The 18,745-nt window shown below is 37.5% G+C and overlaps 1 protein-coding gene across 7 annotated transcripts in view; it reads left to right on the forward strand.

Moving 5' to 3' along the window:
* The window catches only part of ect2 (epithelial cell transforming 2), a 36,445-nt gene extending 18,723 nt beyond the window's left edge, over window positions 1-17,722 (forward strand). For 4 of the 7 annotated variants that reach the window (XM_067514060.1, XM_067514061.1, XM_067514062.1 and 1 more), the window contains 10 exons: window positions 59-155; window positions 451-532; window positions 815-893; window positions 1,018-1,137; window positions 3,488-3,626; window positions 4,574-4,728; window positions 7,667-7,774; window positions 9,594-9,728; window positions 12,215-12,782; window positions 16,283-17,722. In XM_067514060.1, the coding sequence (XP_067370161.1) occupies window positions 59-155; window positions 451-532; window positions 815-893; window positions 1,018-1,137; window positions 3,488-3,626; window positions 4,574-4,728; window positions 7,667-7,774; window positions 9,594-9,728; window positions 12,215-12,751 (1,452 nt within the window). In that variant the 3' untranslated portion in view covers window positions 12,752-12,782; window positions 16,283-17,722. The remainder of the gene's footprint in view (window positions 1-58; window positions 156-450; window positions 533-814; window positions 894-1,017; window positions 1,138-3,487; window positions 3,627-4,573; window positions 4,729-7,666; window positions 7,775-9,593; window positions 9,729-12,214; window positions 12,783-16,282) is intronic. The other 3 variants (XM_067514065.1, XM_067514066.1, XM_067514067.1) reach the window with 1 other exon arrangement.
* Window positions 17,723-18,745: the final 1,023 nt, after the last annotated feature.

The following is an 18,745-nucleotide window of genomic DNA, read 5'->3' on the forward strand; positions in this document are numbered from 1 at the left end:
ATAACTATGCATGCTTATACAAACACACAATTTGCAACATAAAATTTTTATTTTATAGATCAACCAGGCTAAGCCAGAATGCGGCAGGCAGACGCTAGTGGAGCTGTTAATCAGACCTGTACAGAGACTCCCAAGTGTGGCCCTTCTTCTTAATGGTAACACACATGCTCAGAAGCGGACCCTTTTGTTCAAATCTTTATTAAAAATAAAAAAAACATTAGCAAAGGAATGAAAAAAAAAAAAATATATATATATATTTTCATTGCTTTGCTAATTGCATCCCTTTTTCTCTTTATCGTTTTCCTCTAACACCTGCCTCAGTCTCCATTGTCTCCTGTTGATGCCCTTCTATAATTTCTTTTATTTTCAATTTCTTTACACGATTTTTATCTTTCGTCTGTTCCTTCTACTACTTACCAAACTTTTCCTTTTCTTCCCCCACCTTTACAGACATAAAGAAACATACATCAGATGACAACCCAGACAAGATAACAGTGGAGAAAGCAATAGAGTCTCTAAAAGAAGTCATGACGTAAGTTGGCTTGACCTTAACCTTTCTTTTGTGACAATCACACAGCCAGCATATTTCGATAATTTCGAATGACTTGTGTGAACTCTGTCCTGTCATACGAAGCCTTGACCACAATGTAGATTTAGCTTATAATAATTGACCATTGTTAAGCCAAGATTTAGCAAGAAAGACTTTTAAGAATTGCCATATATGAGACAAGAATTTAGTTCTGTTCAATGCATTTTCAAATTATTGAGATGAACAATAACATTATTGTTCTTCCCTCTCTTTTCTTCCATGCAGTCACATCAATGAAGACAAGAGAAAGACTGAAGGCCAGAAGCAGATATTTGATGTTGTGTATGAAGTTGATGGCTGTCCTGTAAGTTTAATTGCATTTGTTGCATGGCAATGGTTGTATAAACCAAGTGCTACAATGCTACTGTGTTTTAATCTCTCTTTTTTTATTTTATTTTTATTTTTTTGTGTGTGTGTCCTCTCTATAGGCCAACTTGCTGTCCTCGCATCGTAGTCTGGTTTATCGAGTAGAAACAACTGCCCTAGGCGATCAGCCATGTGACCGTGGAGAACATGTCACACTGTTTCTCTTCAATGACTGTCTAGAGGTAAGAATACATATAAACCCTACCGACCTTTTAACCTCTGACACAGTTAAAAAGTTATGTAGTCTAGTGCAAATGCTGAAATATGAGGTTTGCAAATTGTGGCCCTCATTCCTACTAGTGTTCCAGTGAAAAATAATAATAATTTGCAGACTCTGGAAAGCACAAAAGCTTTTCGCAACTGAGACCCTTTGTCTTAGGTTTAAATATCATTCAGGTTTCTGTCAAGACCAGCTTTTCCTTTAATCCTGTAAAGGTTTGTGGCAAAATCCTTTCAAGTAAAATTGCCATGATTATTTGATTTACACACAGAAATTAAGTATATGTCTCATTACAAGTTAGACATTCGTGACACTGAATGCATTTACATGCTCTAAAGTAGTCAGATTGCTCAAAGAAACCAGGCTTCAGATGTACAAGCACTTAAGAACCATGGAATATCTGCATGTAATCATTTCTCCTCTACCTCTGACATATTTTGGAAGCATCTAAATATCGACACAATGCAGTTTCCTAACTTTATTTCCAACTGCTTTTGCTCTGTCAGTTGGAAGAGACTGACGGAAGAGAGAGTCAGATAGGTGGAATAAACCTCCCTTTTACAGGGCAAATTGTTTTCTTTAAAACATTTGCATTACTAAACAACTAATATGGAGTTCCACGTGCCACTGTTCAGTTTTAGTCAGACCAAGGACCATCTTTGGAGGTATTGCTTTGTGTAATGATCTCTCCTTTGTCCAGCCACCCTACTCTACTGCTGTCTTCAGGCTTTTGTCCTGCACATTCATTCATTAAACTGCTTATTAGAAACTTGGTTACACATAAACACAGTAGAGAGGTCAGCGTTCTACTAAAGAAACCTACCCTTGGATGTGAGGTATTTTCCATTACCTCACTTGCAGTGTCTCATTTACATGATATTAGAAGACTGGCTGTAGTCTATTTAAGCGAATGCAAATGCACTGATAGATGAACAGACCATAGCTGTTGACCAAAAGCAATCTTGAATGCTGCACATGCAGTGGCAGGATAAAAGGTAATAGACTGGAAAGGTGATCAGTTAACGAGTGTGAGGTATATCATAGCTGACACACTCGATGTGTTAATTGGCATAAGAACAGAGACAGGATAGGAGGCTTCTCATGGATTTTTGGATGTTTTGTTATAGACAAAAGTCATGCAGGCATGACTGATGTTTTACTTGACTCCATCATCAGTAATCTTTGATTAGCTTGGGTGACAATATTGATTTGCACCCTTAACCATTATATTGGGGTCATAAATTTTAAAGCCTTATACAGGTGTTTTCAAGCCAATGATGATTGTTGAGGGTATTAAAAATCAGATAATCATATATTCGCCCATGTTATTTTTTTATTTTATTATTATTTAAATAGAAACAAATTATGTTAAAAAAAAATAATCACCCTTAGATAGTGTGTAGTTCTGGCAGATATTTATTGAGCTAGACCTGGCCTAACACTGTGTCTACACCTGACGCATTACCTAAGCATTGTGTAAATGTAAATTGGTTTAGAGGCTCTCTATGGAGTGTTTTATGGATGTACTGAAAGTGCTTTAGATCTAAACAAAAGGCAAGCGAATGAGACACGACACAACAACACAGTGTTGACAGTTAAATTGATTAAACTAGTATCAGTTGATTGACGTGGATGTTACACGCACATTAAGAATGTGGCAAACATTCTAATCATGTAGACACTGTAACAATCCCTCTGATAAGATATAAGCTGTGTTCTGTAAAGGTCATCTATATCTTTAGCAGTAAAATGTTGAGACAAAGTAACACTGACAACTTACTTAACTGCCCTCGATGAAAATATGACACGTTTCCATGAATCTTGATTTTTTTCGCTGATTTAATTTTTTCAGTAAAGATGGTATAAACTTGTTTTTAATTCTACTATTTCATTTCTGTCCATAAAAAAATTCAGGCCAATGCTTGATTCAACCACAAGTGCAGTGTACCTGTATAGAGTTATGTTAACAGCTCACATTGTGAAAAGCCATACAATAACTACTCTCAAAGCTAATTAAAAAGAAATTGAAAACATTTTAAAATTAGCACCCTACTCCAAAAACGTCTACAAATGCTCTGTAGATAGATGTGGGTAGTTTGATTTGGGAAACTCAACGGTTTGATTAGTTGTCATCAGTGAAGTTACAGAGCTCGATGCTGGTCAGACTATATAGTAGCAGCAGATGATAAAGTAGCTTCGGCTCCAGCAGTCTGCCTTTTTTTTTTTTACCTTTAATATATTGTTACTTATCAGAAGAAATAAAAGCTAATGCCAAGTTATTTGCAGTTATCTATGTATCGGGATCTTTACAGATTGCAAGGAAGCGGCACAAGGTGATCAACACATTTAAGAGTCCACTGGGACCGACAAGACCACCTCCCCCACTCAAACACATCACACTGATGCCACTGTCCCAGATTCGAAGAGTGCTGGACCTGCAGGACACAGAGGGTAACAGAGTAACAACATGCACACACTGGAAAACAATTAATCATTGAGGACTGCTTTCCAATCGATCACAATTTAACGGAACACCGACTAAGCGACACAACATACCCTCACGCACATTATTAGCTGGACTGCAGTACTAGAGCTGCACGCAAACATTTTGTGGACAATACAGGAATGAAAGAATTACTGATTTCAAATATTTTCCTGTGTTGCTGGCCTTAGTGGAAACTAATCAAGTTATTGCTCATCATGTCACCTGTACTCCTAATCTGCTCTCCATTATAATACCCAAAGTGCTTAGATACCCTTATGTGCTATTGCTGTCACACAGCTCAGTAGCAAATCTACTCTAAGATCATGACCCTCCTTACAGTATCTGAACATCTAAATATTTACCCATTGTAATTCAGTTAAAAAAATATTAGAAGATATTATAGCTATTACAACAACAAAATGCATTTCTTTTTTTCCCAGCATTTTGCTGTTTTGGTACTACCCTACTAGTAATACGTGGAATTGCATCCTGTGTACATGTACTATTAATTTCTAAAAATTAACAACCAATGCTTCACGTTAATGCAGGCAACTTCATTTTGTGTAAACGTACGCGTAGATAACAGCAACTCTTTCATGACCCGTGGAATGCTTTGGTCCAGCCTTTCTAGTACCTATGAGTTTCTTTTTCACACTATTTTATCATTTCCTCTAGTTTTACATTGAAAAGCATTTTTCAGAGATAAATGGTCTTTACACAGGGAACAGTTTAGTCAAAGCATTTATTTTCCAAGTTCTCTGATCTTTCTGTTTCTTTTCTCCCTGTCCAGCATTTCTTTCACCACTGCAGTGTGCAATGGTTGCACTGTCTGACCCACCTCCTCCCTTCTTCTTGTTACTCTTATCTTCTCCCCCTAACTTTTCTTTCTTGTTCTTTCATCTCCTCCCTTCAGAGTGTGTTAATGCATTTGCCTTGGTTGTTCGCCCTCCGACTGAGCAAGAGAACTTGTTGTTCAGCTTCCAGCTGGTTGGAGAGGATACCGTTAAAAGCACCTGGTTGAGGACACTTTGCCGCCACGTCGCCAACACCATCTGCAGAGCTGATGCGGTGAGAAAACCCTCCCCAACACACAGTTGGACAGACTTACTGGCAGGGAAAAAATCTGTGATAGCTCAGCAGCATCCTCAGCAACGCTTTACACTTGAAAATTAGTTATTTTTGTCTTTCAAAAAATTAGGCCAATTTTAGACCCATGACCCACCACTGCCAGGCATTTGGTTCGGTTGTCGGTTGTTGTTGCCACTATATCTTTGATGTTGGGTTGGCGTGTTGTCAGGCCAGTTCATACTTTCTATGTCCGGTTGGCTGAAAACCTATTTGTACTGCAAACATGCAAAGGACAAGAAGAAATCTGAATTTCATTTTCAAGGGTTTATGCTGAAAGCCACTGAGTATATTTAAACCTTCACGAACTTGGAGCTGATGATATTTACATGACAATACCCACCACTAGGAATGAGCACTACTTACTGACTGTATATGCACCAATGGCACACATTGGTGCATATACAGTCAGTAACTACCTGGCTGAATCTCAACATGGATTTCAGTGCCACTTCCGAGTCAGTTGAAGTATTTGCAATTTGGTTCTCTGAAACAGACAGCTAACAGACGTGTCACTGAATGTGATGCTCTTATGCTATTTAGCATCAAGTTATTTAATTTACTTCAACTTTATTTATATAGCACCAACTCACAACAAAGTCATCTCTAGAAACTTTACATAATAAAGTCCTACCTATATAAGTATGTAGAGGCAACCCCACAAATCCCCCTTGAGCAAGCCCTAGGCAACAGTGGCATGCATTAATGAAAGAAACCTCCAGCAGAACCAGTTGTGTGGCCATAAATAAGAAGACACAAAGTTAATGTCATGCACTGGTGACAAATAAATGTATAGAGAGGAGAGGAGCTCATTGCACTTGCTGGAGCTACTATAAAAAATACATTTATTAGAATTCTTTACATGCACAATATATGTTGGTGTAGCTTGCATAACTGAATGAACCCATACTCCACAATACAAATCTGTACATTTTTTTGTCATTACCTTACTCTGATGACTTGCACTGGATAGAATTAGCCAGGGATGCATAGTCCGGAGGCTATCTCGCTAGTTTGCTAGAGATTTGCAGCACTTGGTGCTGTTGTATGCATGCGCATGCGCTGTGACCCATGTGTCAGAAAAAGTTATATGTCAGACTGGCTGCCCTGTACGTCAATCAAGTGACAAATTTCAAAGTGAGGAGGGATGACGGGCTGATGTCTACTTTGTTAATTCCATGATCTACCCACACTACCTTTGCGACCGACTGGTAGATCGCGATCGACACATTGGGCACCCTTGGTCTAAACCTAAAGCATAATGACTAAGATGCTTACCAAAAAGGAAAGTTGTAAGCCTAGTCTTAAAAGTAGAGAGGGTGTCTTCCCCCCCGAATCTGGACTGGGAGCCGGTTCCACAGGAAAGGGGCTTGATAGCTAAAGGCTCTGCCTCCTATTCTACCTTTGGAAACTCTGGGAACCACAAGTAGGTCTGCATTCTGAGATCGAAGTGGTCTAAACGGATGATATGGTACTATGAGGTCTTTGAAATATGATGGAGCTTGACCATTAAGAGCTTTATATGTAAGGAGCAGGGTTTTTATTTATATTCGAAGGAAAGTAATTAAGGAGAAATATGATCTCTTGCTAATTCCACTCAGCAGCAGTCCAGCAGTTGCAGAATTTTGAAATAATTGAAGGCATTTTAGGGAGTTATTAGGACACCCAAAAACTAGGGAATTACAGTAGTCCAACCTAGAAGTAACAAATGCATGGACTAGCTTTTCAGCATCACTTTGAGTCATGATGCAAGAGGGCTGACTTATAACTTATTAGCTTATTATTAGGTTAGTTTTTTAGAGAAATTGGCTAAAAAGGGACTATAATACTAGTGTTTTAAAGAAGACTGTAGGTTTATCAAACTTAAGTGAAAAATCTTAAGTGATTTAATAAAATTTTAAATAAGCTGATGAAATCCTGGTCCTTACTTACATCTACTCCACTGCTGAAATTGTTCTAATCTTTACTTCGTTTTCTCCTCATATCTGGAGTGCCTATGTAGATCTACACAGACACAATGGAACAGAGCAGAGGTTATGTGTAGTTTCAATTTAACTCGGTGCTTGTGAATACAATGCAGTAAAGTCTATAACAGAGACAGTACAATGAATATACCAGCTGTTGAATAAGATAAGTACAAACTTACACAAATGTGGTGCTTTCTTTGCAGTCAACTCACCTTGTCTCCTCTTCTCCCTAAACCAGTGTAAGTTGGTGTTTTACAGTCATGACTTTTATACATATTTAAAAACTCCAGTAAGCAAGTGCTTATGCATGTATTAAAATAATTGATATTTAGTTTACAGTATATACTGGTCAATTATAGGTATAAATTGAAGTTACTGTATATGGGCAATACTTGTTAGTTGTATCAGTTCCACATAGGTTGCTTTTTATGTTTGTTTGTTTTTTTCTAATAGTATAAATACAAACATATTGCCAACTTAATTATTTGATCATTTCAGGAAATTATGACCAAACCGACTTATGTGCTGATTAAGCTCAATGATTAATCAGCCCACTCGAGGATATGGAGGTGTGGCTGTTGTCTGTATTTAGCAGAGCAAGCAGTAGAGGGCGATGCAGGTCCTTGCTTTGCCTGCTGCCTTATATTCAGCATTCCTAATGCTGTTTTCACTGGGTCAGCACTGCAATGTGAATATCAATAAGACAGAGCCCTGGTTGTTAAAAAAAAGACCATTGCAGGGTGAGAGGGAGAGAAAAATAAAGGCTGTGTGTGAATCCTACTACACATCTCCTCTTGTAACTATTTTGCCCGGAAAGTTATGTGGTGAATGTTTTGTCAGTGATGGCGTGACTTGTCCACTTGAGGTCATGATCTATCGTGTTGATTTTGAGGCTGTGTCTGTTTTGTAACCAGGAGGACATGATTCAGTGTACAGACCCAGACTCACTGCAGGTCAGCACCAAGGACATGGACAGCACCCTGAGCAAAGCTTCCAGGGCCATAAAGAAGACTTCAAAGAAGGTAAAGACAGAAGAATCAGGTTCTCATTTGTACATTATTATAATTACTGATTGTTCAGCTGTCTGAGACATTGGCAGCCATGCAGAGAGATGTAGTCAAGACAATAGTAATGGGTGATCAGGTAGCTGCTGGTACACAATAATTTGCCCTTGTCAAAAATTTTTGCCTACTACTAAAGCTATGACTTTTCAGACACTGATCCTACTCAGGAGCTGTCAGAAAAGCAAATGAGTGTGGAAGCTAAGCTTCCTGGATATTTTTAGCTTTACAGTAGCCCTATAAATCTAGCAAATAAACCCAAAAATGTTGAAATGCTGCTTTTTAAGTGCTTCCTACTTTTTTCAAACTCTTTTCTTATTTTCCTTTCTCTTCTCTGCACTAGCATTTACTGATTTTTTTTTTGTTTTGTTTTTCTTGCCTTGTACATATCTGCCAAAAGAATTCAAATATAAATTGCTCTGTCAGTACTAATGTTAAACAACTCTTAATGTTTATCGTGTATATTTAATATAAACTGTTAAAATCTTTTAATTTATGTGATGAATTTGTTTTAGGAATATTTAAAACATATCAATATTGTTAGCTATATTATACTTTTGGCTGATTCATAATGTAGTAAAAATGTCTAAAGAAGTAGAAGACAAGGTAATAATTATACCAAATTAATTACAAACTTAAATATAGTCCTGGAAAATTGTACAGAAAGAAGATGGGGTATCTAATACGTATCACTGTAATAAGTGTATATGTATATTATAAATAAATTAATTATGTTTGTATTTGAATGATCTGGTAAAATTCCTGAATAAAAATTAAGATTTTTGCTTCTTGTCTCTTAAACAGCAGCATCAGTTTTCTGGAATAACGACAGTAATGTCAGCTGTTACCTTTTTCAAATAGATGCCTACAGTGGGTTGGCTTTACAAATCAACAAACTGGAGTAATAGTGACAAAGCAGGCAAATAAATGACACCGTAGAAAGGTAGTCATGGTACTTCAAATATATGGAAATGACAGACATCCCATTTCCTCTCAAACTCCCCTATATGAGTGGGGTTCACATTGAAAGAGGGGGGGTACTGTGTCTCCATAGAAGCCATAGAGCACCTGTTGGTGCACTGTCACACATTAAAAGTTGCTGTTGCATTCAGAGACGTTACAGTCTAGGCCACCTGTGTTTTAAAAGTGTTGAGTGCTGGTTTAGACAAAGGGGCAGAATTGGGAATAGGGCTACAAATGTGTTTGGACTTGGCTGTAGAGGGTATGTATATATACAGGGACTCTGGCTTTGATAGGAGGGTGGTCTAAAGAATTGGAGCACTGTACCACCCTATTGGTCTTGGCAGAATTACTCAAACTGAATGTGAAGGCAGACCGAGCCATCTAGAGTAAATAATGGAGAGAAGACAAATGTAAAGCTGGGATTTACATCTCCAAAACAAAGTACAGGCAAAGAAAAGAAAATGCATAGTAAAACCAAATACAGAGAGAGTGGAAATGCTTAGAAGGTATACAAATGTGCAGTATGTAACTAAAGCTGTAAAGAACTGGAATGAAACTAAAAGTAACATCAAATTTAAACATTCCAGTATACTGAAGTTTAAGTACCTCATATTGAACCATACCGTTAGTAAATGTACTTTCCTCCAGCCTCTATTAACTATTTACAGTAAACAGGTTGTGTGCCTCAACAACAGATTATAGGAGTGTTGTGAGGCATCTCATTTAGCTACATATCTCCTGTTACATTTAAACATGAAAATTACCATGTAACAAAACCAAAACTTAATTTTAACTCTGTGTTTTATGTGTGTGTTAGGTGACAAGGGCATTTTCGTTTACCAAGACCCCGAAGCGTGTGATCCAGAGGGCATTCATGGCCAACAGTACTCCAGATGAGGAAGGCCAGAGGATAAGTTGTGAAAACCACATTGGCAGCAGCTCCACTCTGGCTGTAAGTCTGGATTATTTGCTGTCTAAATAAACCATCAGTGAAATTATTTAACAAATTTCTTTACTTCTATTCCTACTTTTTTTCTGTTATGTAGTTTAGACTTAAGACATTTTGTTAAAGACATTAACAAAGACATAAAGAAATTTTGACCATACCTTTTAATTATTATTTTTTTTATTTAAACATAAAGTGAAATCCTCTAAAACAAAGTCATATTAACTGACCTGCAGCATTTAGGGAATGAACCTTTAGCTCCTCATCAGAGAAATGGTTTTGTCCACTCAAGATAATCGGTTCAAAACCCACTTGGCCTGTTGAGCTGCTGTTAATAAGAAGCTTTTTACATTCAGCTCAGAATTAGACAAAATGTTGCAACAAAACAGCTGAGCCTTCTATGAACATGCAGCAGCATGCCAACGTTAAACGTTAACATGCTATATTAATGTTACCAACCGATACACCGTTTCCACTTAACCCACTAGACAGACTTTTAGACAAAATGTTAATGAATCATTGTTTGAATCCCTCTGAAGAGCCAGAAACAACTGTTTGACCAAATTAACACAAAAAACCCCTGTAACCCTGGTAACAGTTCATAACAAAGTGGACACTAGAAATAATTTATGTTTTCATCAAAAGATTAAGTGTATCACTAAATCAAAATAATTTGCCAAAATTAACACTAATACTATGGCCACTGGTAATTGGCTTTATAATACTGCATTTTTTACGAAATAAAGGGGGCTGAGGTTTAAAATATTTCTGCTTCACTTGCCTTTAGACTATCTTTATTTTTGGTGAAAACAATTTGACCTTCTTTAGCAGCTTATAAAGTCCAGCTTCCAAATTGGGGAAATGCTACAATTCTAAGCAGAACCTTTTAAATCAAATGTTTTTGTTTTTGTTATGTCCTCTAACATTTGACCCTTTGCCCCCACACTCCCAAACCACTTTACAAATTATCAGTCCAATTAGTGAAACAATGGACTTGAAGGTGGAGGTGTGGATGGAGGTGTCTTTAGAACTATTTGGTTTATAAAATCATGTCCTCAAGCAGGATTAGCCAATGGAAGCCAAAAAAAGAACTACAAACAAAAATTGTTCTTTTGCAAATAACCGTGAAGGATTACAGAGTAATCTCAAAGACTAGAAATCCATCAGTCAAGTTAGACACGCTGTCTACAAAGGAAAACAATGTGGTACTATTGCTACTCTTCACAGAAGTGGTCACTCAGTCAAGTTATCCCCAAAGGTACATCACAGAATCCTCAATAAGATTTAATAAAAACAAAAAAACAAAAACAAACTTCAGCTAAAGACTTGAAGGATTTTTTTTGCAGTTGGTTAACATCTCTTTGCAAACCTTGGACAAAACAGTTGCTTCCAAAAACAACATTACATCATGTCTGAAGTCTGCTAAAGAGCAGGTTGACATGCCGCAACATGTGGAAAATGTGTTGTGGACAGATAGAACAAAGGCAGAATTATTTGGAAAGAACACACAGCATATGGCCTCAAAGGAAGACCACGTATCAACAGGAACAAACATTATCTAAACAGGGGTATGTATGGTGGAGGGAGTATCTTTATATTTAGGTCTGCATGACTGCCTCTTGAACGGGATGACTTGCCATTGTGGAGGAGAAAACGAATTCTCATTTTTATTGAGGTACCCTACAGGATGTCGCAGTGGCTGTGTACAAGTTGAATCTCAGATGAACCTGAACGATATACCAGGACAGTAATATCAAAGCAAACCTACTATAAAAATAGCTTTGGGGTCACAAAATCCTGCTCTTTGAGTAGCCAGAGCCCAAACTTTAACCCAGTAGAAGTTCACACCATATTTGTTAAAAATGTGGCTGATCTGAAGCAGTTCTGTAAGGAATGTATGATCAAAAAGTCCTTAAAATTGTTCATGTCTAATCACAGCTACAATAAGGGCTTGCTTGAGGTTATTGCTGCCAAAGTCGGTGTCCTTGGAGACACCTGCATTCAAGCTTGCTTTGCTAATCAAATGTCTCTCTAAACTGCGTGCTCTACAGTCAAGTAGTCCCAGACTATGTCGTGATTTTAGCCAGAGCATTGGGTTGGGGGTCCCTTTTTCCTATTCCTGTTTCACCAGACACACGAAATATCAACTCCACCATCTGATAAAATGAACAAAAAATACTGGTTAATGATAGCTGTACTCTGTATCAGATATACTGACTTTTAAAATGTTTGATGAGAAAGATCTTTTTCTGTCTCCTGCCAGTATTTTTACATATGTAAAAACACACAGTTTCAAGGTTTGTGGAGACAATTGTGGTGTTAAGTCGTTTAGACAGTAACATACTAATAGACAGTGGGGCTGTCTTGTTTTACCTTCTAAGCATTTCCCCTCTTTCTGTATTATGTTGTAGCATGTATTTTCTCTTCTTGACTTGTCCTTTGATTTATAGATCCCTGCTTTATATTTGTCTCCTCTCTATTATGTACTCTAGATGGCTCGCTCTGCCTCCACATTCAGTTTGAGCGATTCTGCCAAGACCAGTGTTGTGGTACAGCGCTCTAATTCTTTGGACCACCCTCCTATCAGAGCCAGAGTCCCTGTCTGTATGCGTACCCCCTGCAGCCCAGTCCAAAAGTCTAATAATAACCATGGTCCAAGTGCTGCCCCTGAGTCCAATCAAAGACTTTGCCCTAACTATTGCCCAGGCACACAAGAAACACAGTCCATCCATGATGCTCCTCAGTTGACCCAACCAGCACAGCCTCTTTCCAGCCCAACCATTTCCCAAAAGTCCACTATTAAAGCTATCCAAAATTCCTCTCAGCTAAACTCCAAAAACGTCCAACCAGAATCTAGCCATAACTTGTCCAGACATCTTCCTGCTGTAGGGTTTCACCCAAAGACTATGGCTCCCCTGCCACTTAATGCCAAAGAGAGGACCTTTTCTGAACCATGCAGAGATCCCAAAGTCCCTCTGGACCAATGCAGAGCTGTCCTGACCAGTCCTCGCAGGGAGACTCTGCTCTAATTCATCGCTAATCTCAGTCCTGGAGTTTCATGTGAGCAAACATTACTGCTGTGTAGTCTAAATTAGGGGACACCAATTTTAAATTTACCTTTGCTGTCTGCTTCTGTAATATGTAGATTCAGCATCCATATACCACAGATGCAATTACAGTCCAAATCAACTCATTAGAAACTGAGACCCTGTGACAATATCAGATTAATAAGGGTCTGCTCACCAGCTGAACTATGAACTCCAGTGATTGCAAATGAGGGGGTTAGAAACATTTGAATTGTGTGGGTGTAATTTCCCCCCACTCGAGACTGACAAGTTTAAAGGGCAGAGATTCTAAGAGTTGATTTGGAAAACCTGTTACTGTGAATCACTGGGTTACTAATTAGTGGGGCTGGGAATATTCACTTGGTGTTACTAAGTATTGAGCAGCAGAAGAGCTCGGAAGAGTTCTGTCCAGTTGGAAGCCTGCTTTCCTTCAGGAGAGAAAGCTTCCTTAAAGGCATGTCGATAGATTTAAATAGTCTTTTGGAAATCGTTGTTTCTATGTAAGCAGCTCTGTTGAAAATTACTAATAAGTGCAGTCAAGTAATGTATCAGGAATAAAAATCAAAATTTCAAGACATGCCTTTAATTTTGGATGCTGTACTCTGTATTTTGGCAAGGTTACATAAAAATGTCTCACTAAAATAAAATGTCACTGTATTCATGGGAGCAGGGCTGACTTTTTATCTGAGCTTTAATAATTGGTGGCACGTCATCTTTCCTATATTTTAGTCTGTGATGGCTGAGTCGCTGAGCCCATTTTATTCAATGTTCAGTTTAGTCATTTAACTACTCCTTGGTTTTATGAATGCTGCTTTACCATCTGCAATGAGCCCATGCTTAAATAAAACCTACTAGTGAACATAGTAGTTTTAAATTTGAAAGTTTTGAAAATATTGCATATAGCCTCTTTTATTATTATTATTATTATTAAGTGCAAAGTGCTACTGCACCTCCGCTAACCATTTTTTTTTCAAGGAGAAACTCACTACTCATTTTGGCAAAAGTTTGTTTTATCCAACTGGGGAGCTAGCACTGAGTGAACCTGGTGGGTAAGCTGGGACTTAATCCTGCAGACTTCTCCATATCCATCCTGCTGCTTTACCCATTGAGCTACCAGGCCGCAAATGTGCAAAAACACACATATAGTTAAACTTTTGTTTGTTCAGTATCTGCCATAATTGTTCTAAAAGCGACACCAATACCTCACAGGCCCTTTCATACATTCCAAGTTTAAATAGAGGAAGTTGTTACTTCTTTGCATTAGGTAGCATTCAGTAATTCAGATTAAGCATATAAATATCTGCATGTCACTAGCAATTTATAATGACCAAGTCTCAGATGGAGATATTTTCATTCACAGTTGTACAAAACTAGTGTAATGTAGCAGGTGTGTAAGGAGGGTTGGATATGTTTGCTTTATGACCAGAGCTGCCCTTGACCTGGCCTTCCTTTTCCGTGAAAGCAGGCTGTTAAATCTTTTCTGTCATTCTAATCATGCTTTGTGATGGTGAAACCCTCTAGCATCTCTTACAACCATGTAATCATGGCCAGCACCATTCACTAGTTACTGTTCAACTTGTGATACCAATAGAAGGAACAAGAAAGGCAGTGCTTCTGCTTAAATGCTTGTTGAGGGCACTTGGTTAGTGCATAAAAGCCAGGTGGGAAGCTACCAAAGTGTGATTGTGCTGGCAGAAAATGCCTTTCTGAATTAGTTAATTGCCAAGTTTTGGTTTGGAAGACAGAAGGGTTCTAGTAACAGCATTTGTCTTTTTTCTTCTGACTAATTAAAATGAGGCTGGAGCACAGAAGTCAAACTTGTTTTTCACACATATACACACGTGATTGTAAACTAGATATCTTACATGACAATCTATCTTGTTTGCCAGGCTTTTAAAATTGAGCATCGAGTTAAGATGCTGATATTGAATTGAGTTGAATGACTCATGCTTTATTGTTTCAAATGGTAATGCCAAGCCATGCTAAGTATTCGGGTGTTGTTAAAGTTGATTTACGTGGATATTTCAGCTTTTAACCTCTTATTGCTGTTTTTTGTTTGTTTGTTTGTTTTGACCCATAATCTCGCAAATCATTGAATAGGGAAGTAAAAGCAAATGTAAGGATGTTTGAAATATCAGGTCAGGTCAGGAGTGCTGTGTACCCACTATCACAATCTTGTCTAATCTTTAATTAGAAGCCCACACAGATATTAGTAAAACACACAATAATACTTTTAGAAAACTCCAATTGGCATAAAAAAGTAATAGAAGTGATATGTGCTGACTGTATGAGTCATGTGGTGCAAAATGAAGTAGGGTAGTTGAGTTTCCCATGTTCAGCACTCGAATGCCCTCTGGTTTTAAAGGTTACCTTCTAATTTTATCTGTGGGCTACTGCAGCACAGGCATCAGATAAATTGTAGCCACTTAAAAATCTTTAAAATTACATTGTCACAACAATTATGCGGTCACCCATTTGTAGGCTGATGATAATAATGAGACTGAATTGCTATTTAAATTAACTTAGAAATGGTGAAGAGATGTTAGTTGCAAATCAGATGTCTACAATTTTCTGTTAACTTTTCACTCAAGTGCATTAACAGAAGCACTACATAATTTTTAAGTAATGTAGGTACTAAAACAGAATGTGTGTTGTGTACAAATTAATACAACAAATACCTTTGCACAATGGGTCATTCTGAAAAAGTAATCCTTTAGTTTGCGCTGTGTAAGTTGAAGCAAGGAGTGGTGCTTTTAACGCACACTTCCAGGTAACTTTGACTAACCAGTCACTTCAAAACCTATTCGCACCCCTTCTATTTGTTTCATATGTTATCGTGTTGTAAATTGCAATAAAAACATTGCATCCTTTGCACATTAATAATAAATAAAGGGAGTTCTTTTATATAACCCCTCTTCGGGAGTGCACTTCATGTCACCTCCACACCAGAAGCAAATAGCTTGACAGAGTCTTTGACTGTCCTTAAGTGGTTCAACCAAAGCCCAGACTTACTGTAAAACATCTGTGGAGAGACCTGTTGAGAGCAATTTAGACATTTTCCATTCAGTCGTATTGCACTTTTAGAGATTTAGAGAGTTTATCCCTGACAGATCGTGTGAGAAGCTTACAAAGTTTACCAAGCAGACTCTTTAATGTAACACGAAGTATGTAAATACTAGTAAATGAGTGATGCAAGTTGCTGATGTTTCTTTAAATAGGTTTTCTGCCTTACAAAAATGTAATTTACAGCACATTTTTATATGCAAATAGTGAAGGGCTGTGAATATATTATGATACACTGTAATCATTTGACTTGTTCCACACTGTACTTTGATTTACTATGGCAGATTGTTTCTGGAAGATGTAATGGACTAAAATGAACCTTAACAGTACAATTGGGTGTTACAGTTTTAATTTTGGTTTTACTCACCTGATCTGCACTCACCTTTTATTTAAAAAATAAGAAAAGTTAATTTCTGTCTTTTCTCTCAACAGGCACACTATTCTCCCTCCATGGTCAATCTGCCTTCCATGTTTGAGAGGAAGTACCACACATTCAGTCGTTCAACCACCCACCTCATCTAAGACACTCCTGCTTGAGCATCGGTTGGGGTTGACCTGTCTTTCCACTTCTTCAACCATGACTGACATTATCAGTAGAATTTGACTGGACTGGTCTGTGTGTATAAAGTCTAAGCTAGTTGTAAAGTATGGCAATCTAGGAATTGTCCATAGCTCTTTACAGAAGTACAGGACTTTAGCCACATTTGGAGAAAGGCAGCAGTCACATATGTGGCAGTCTCAGAATTATTCAGCTACGGTTATACTGAACTGATTGTCCATCAAACTCAAGCTTATCATGTCCACATGGTCTGTGGACTTGGAGGACTGGCAAGAAGAAAAGTATATTTTCTTATCTACCAGGACAGTTTGGATGTTTTCACACATATACAAGGCTTGAATTAAAGAGCTGACTGGAACGATATTAAACCATGCCAGCAGCCACAGGTGTGCTGTTACCACTGGTTCTGGTAAGGTTTGCCTTACCCATCAAAAATGAAGGACACTGCTTTTTGCATTTGTTTTATTATCTTGAGTCATTAATAGACTTTACCACTTTTAAAATTTTGTATACATCTGTTTTTTGATCAGATTCCTGATTTCAACATTTTGTCGCATATGTTAGTACAAACTAAATGCGAAGTAAACACATCTTCGGGTAAATGCAGAGTATATGTTGTCAGAAATATCCCCAGGTGCAGGTTGAGGTATTTCCATGCAGGTTAATAGTAACAAATGCATGTTTCTAAGCTTTTGATAAGTTAATGTGTCAAATATTTATTTTTATTAACTTTGCAAAAAACCTCTATTAACTGACATTTAAGGTTTTATTGTTGTGGGATAGATTTAATTTCAGCTCATATATTAACATTATTGTAGTTAACCCAACTCCTTTATCTAAACATATTATAGCATCCAGCTTTTATAAAGCTTTTATTTTAACATTTAAGAGATTCAAGAAGAACAAAAACACATGTGCACTTCTTCCCTGTACACCCATCCACATTTTAAAAGATGTGTTTACAGTGTGTCTACATAGTGTTTTTCTGTGTTTAAGAAGCGATTCTGCATAAGTGTGTATATATATTAATTCTTGATTAATGTTTTCTACCACTTTTTTTTTCTCTCTCTCTGGTCTTCTCACTTTTGTATTTGTTTCTTTAATGCTGATTTCATTGACCTTCAATTCTATGGGGTCGTTTCATCTCTGTATTAAATGCACTTAAATATGTACCTGAAGGTTTAAGCTTTTCACTCCTGTGTATATTTTCTTTCTTCATCTAAGGATAAAAAAATTATTTCCGTTCCATTTGTAGAGGGAGCTAACTAAATATACCAAGTCATTTATGTGACAATAAATTATTTTATTTCCTATTTATCTTGTGGAGTTAGATTTTCTGTTGTTTCTGGGTGTCTGCAAAGTCAAATAAAAAACACAAGGGTTTAAGAAAGTTTTATTTACAGTCTTTGGTAGTTACAGTTGGTAATTCCATCACATGGAGCATCCACTTGAGTTTGGCATCTTGAAAGTCTGGTTGTGTTTTGTATAGCAGTTTGAAAGGAGCTCATGGATGCTCTTCAGTACGTCTTACTGATTTGATTTAAGAGTTACTTTAATAGTTACTAGCTCTTTCTAGACACAAAAATTTTAGCTTTCATTCATAATTAGAGCTGCTGGTTTAAATTGAGATTTGAACTAAGTTTGGTTTTTGAAGAAGGATAAGACCTTATGTTCTGGTTTGTTGACAAATGGACAATACTGGGTAACAAGCAGTTATTCTATTCTATTCTATTAAAATTTGAAATAAGTTGAAATAGTTTGTATGTGCCTGTATGTCTAGATGTCATGTCATTATTTCTGTATACACAGCTGTGATGGAGCTGGAGAGTGTGGTTTTCAAGATGTAAGAATTAATTTTATGCTTGTTAAACACAGGATGGCTGTAATCGTTCATTACAAATGGCTCCACCCAATACATAAAATTATGTCTTGATAACCATCATCCATTCTATCTTGGTTTGAAGTAACCAACACAGCAGTGTCATGAAGCTTTGTATTAGAGGTTAATTATTCAAGACCACAGGAACCTTCCCAAACAAGGTCCAGTAAATGGGCTGCACTTGGTAAATGGTCTGCACTTATATAGCACTTTTCTACCTATTGGCACTCTAAGCGCGTTGCACTGTTTCTTATTCACCCATTCACACTCGCAGCTAATCTCACTCTATAAGCGTCTGGTGGCACAAATGAACCAGCTACTGGTACATAAAGCAGTCACTCGAGACTGCAAGACCAGACATGCCAACCTGTGCACTGTTTGGATTAACTACAAGAAAGCCTATGACTCAATGCTTCATACATGGATCCTGGAATACTTGGAACTGGTCAACAGGACT

The sequence above is a fragment of the Channa argus genome, chromosome 8 (genome assembly GCF_033026475.1).
Source record: "Channa argus isolate prfri chromosome 8, Channa argus male v1.0, whole genome shotgun sequence".
Classification (NCBI taxonomy): domain Eukaryota; kingdom Metazoa; phylum Chordata; class Actinopteri; order Anabantiformes; family Channidae; genus Channa; species Channa argus.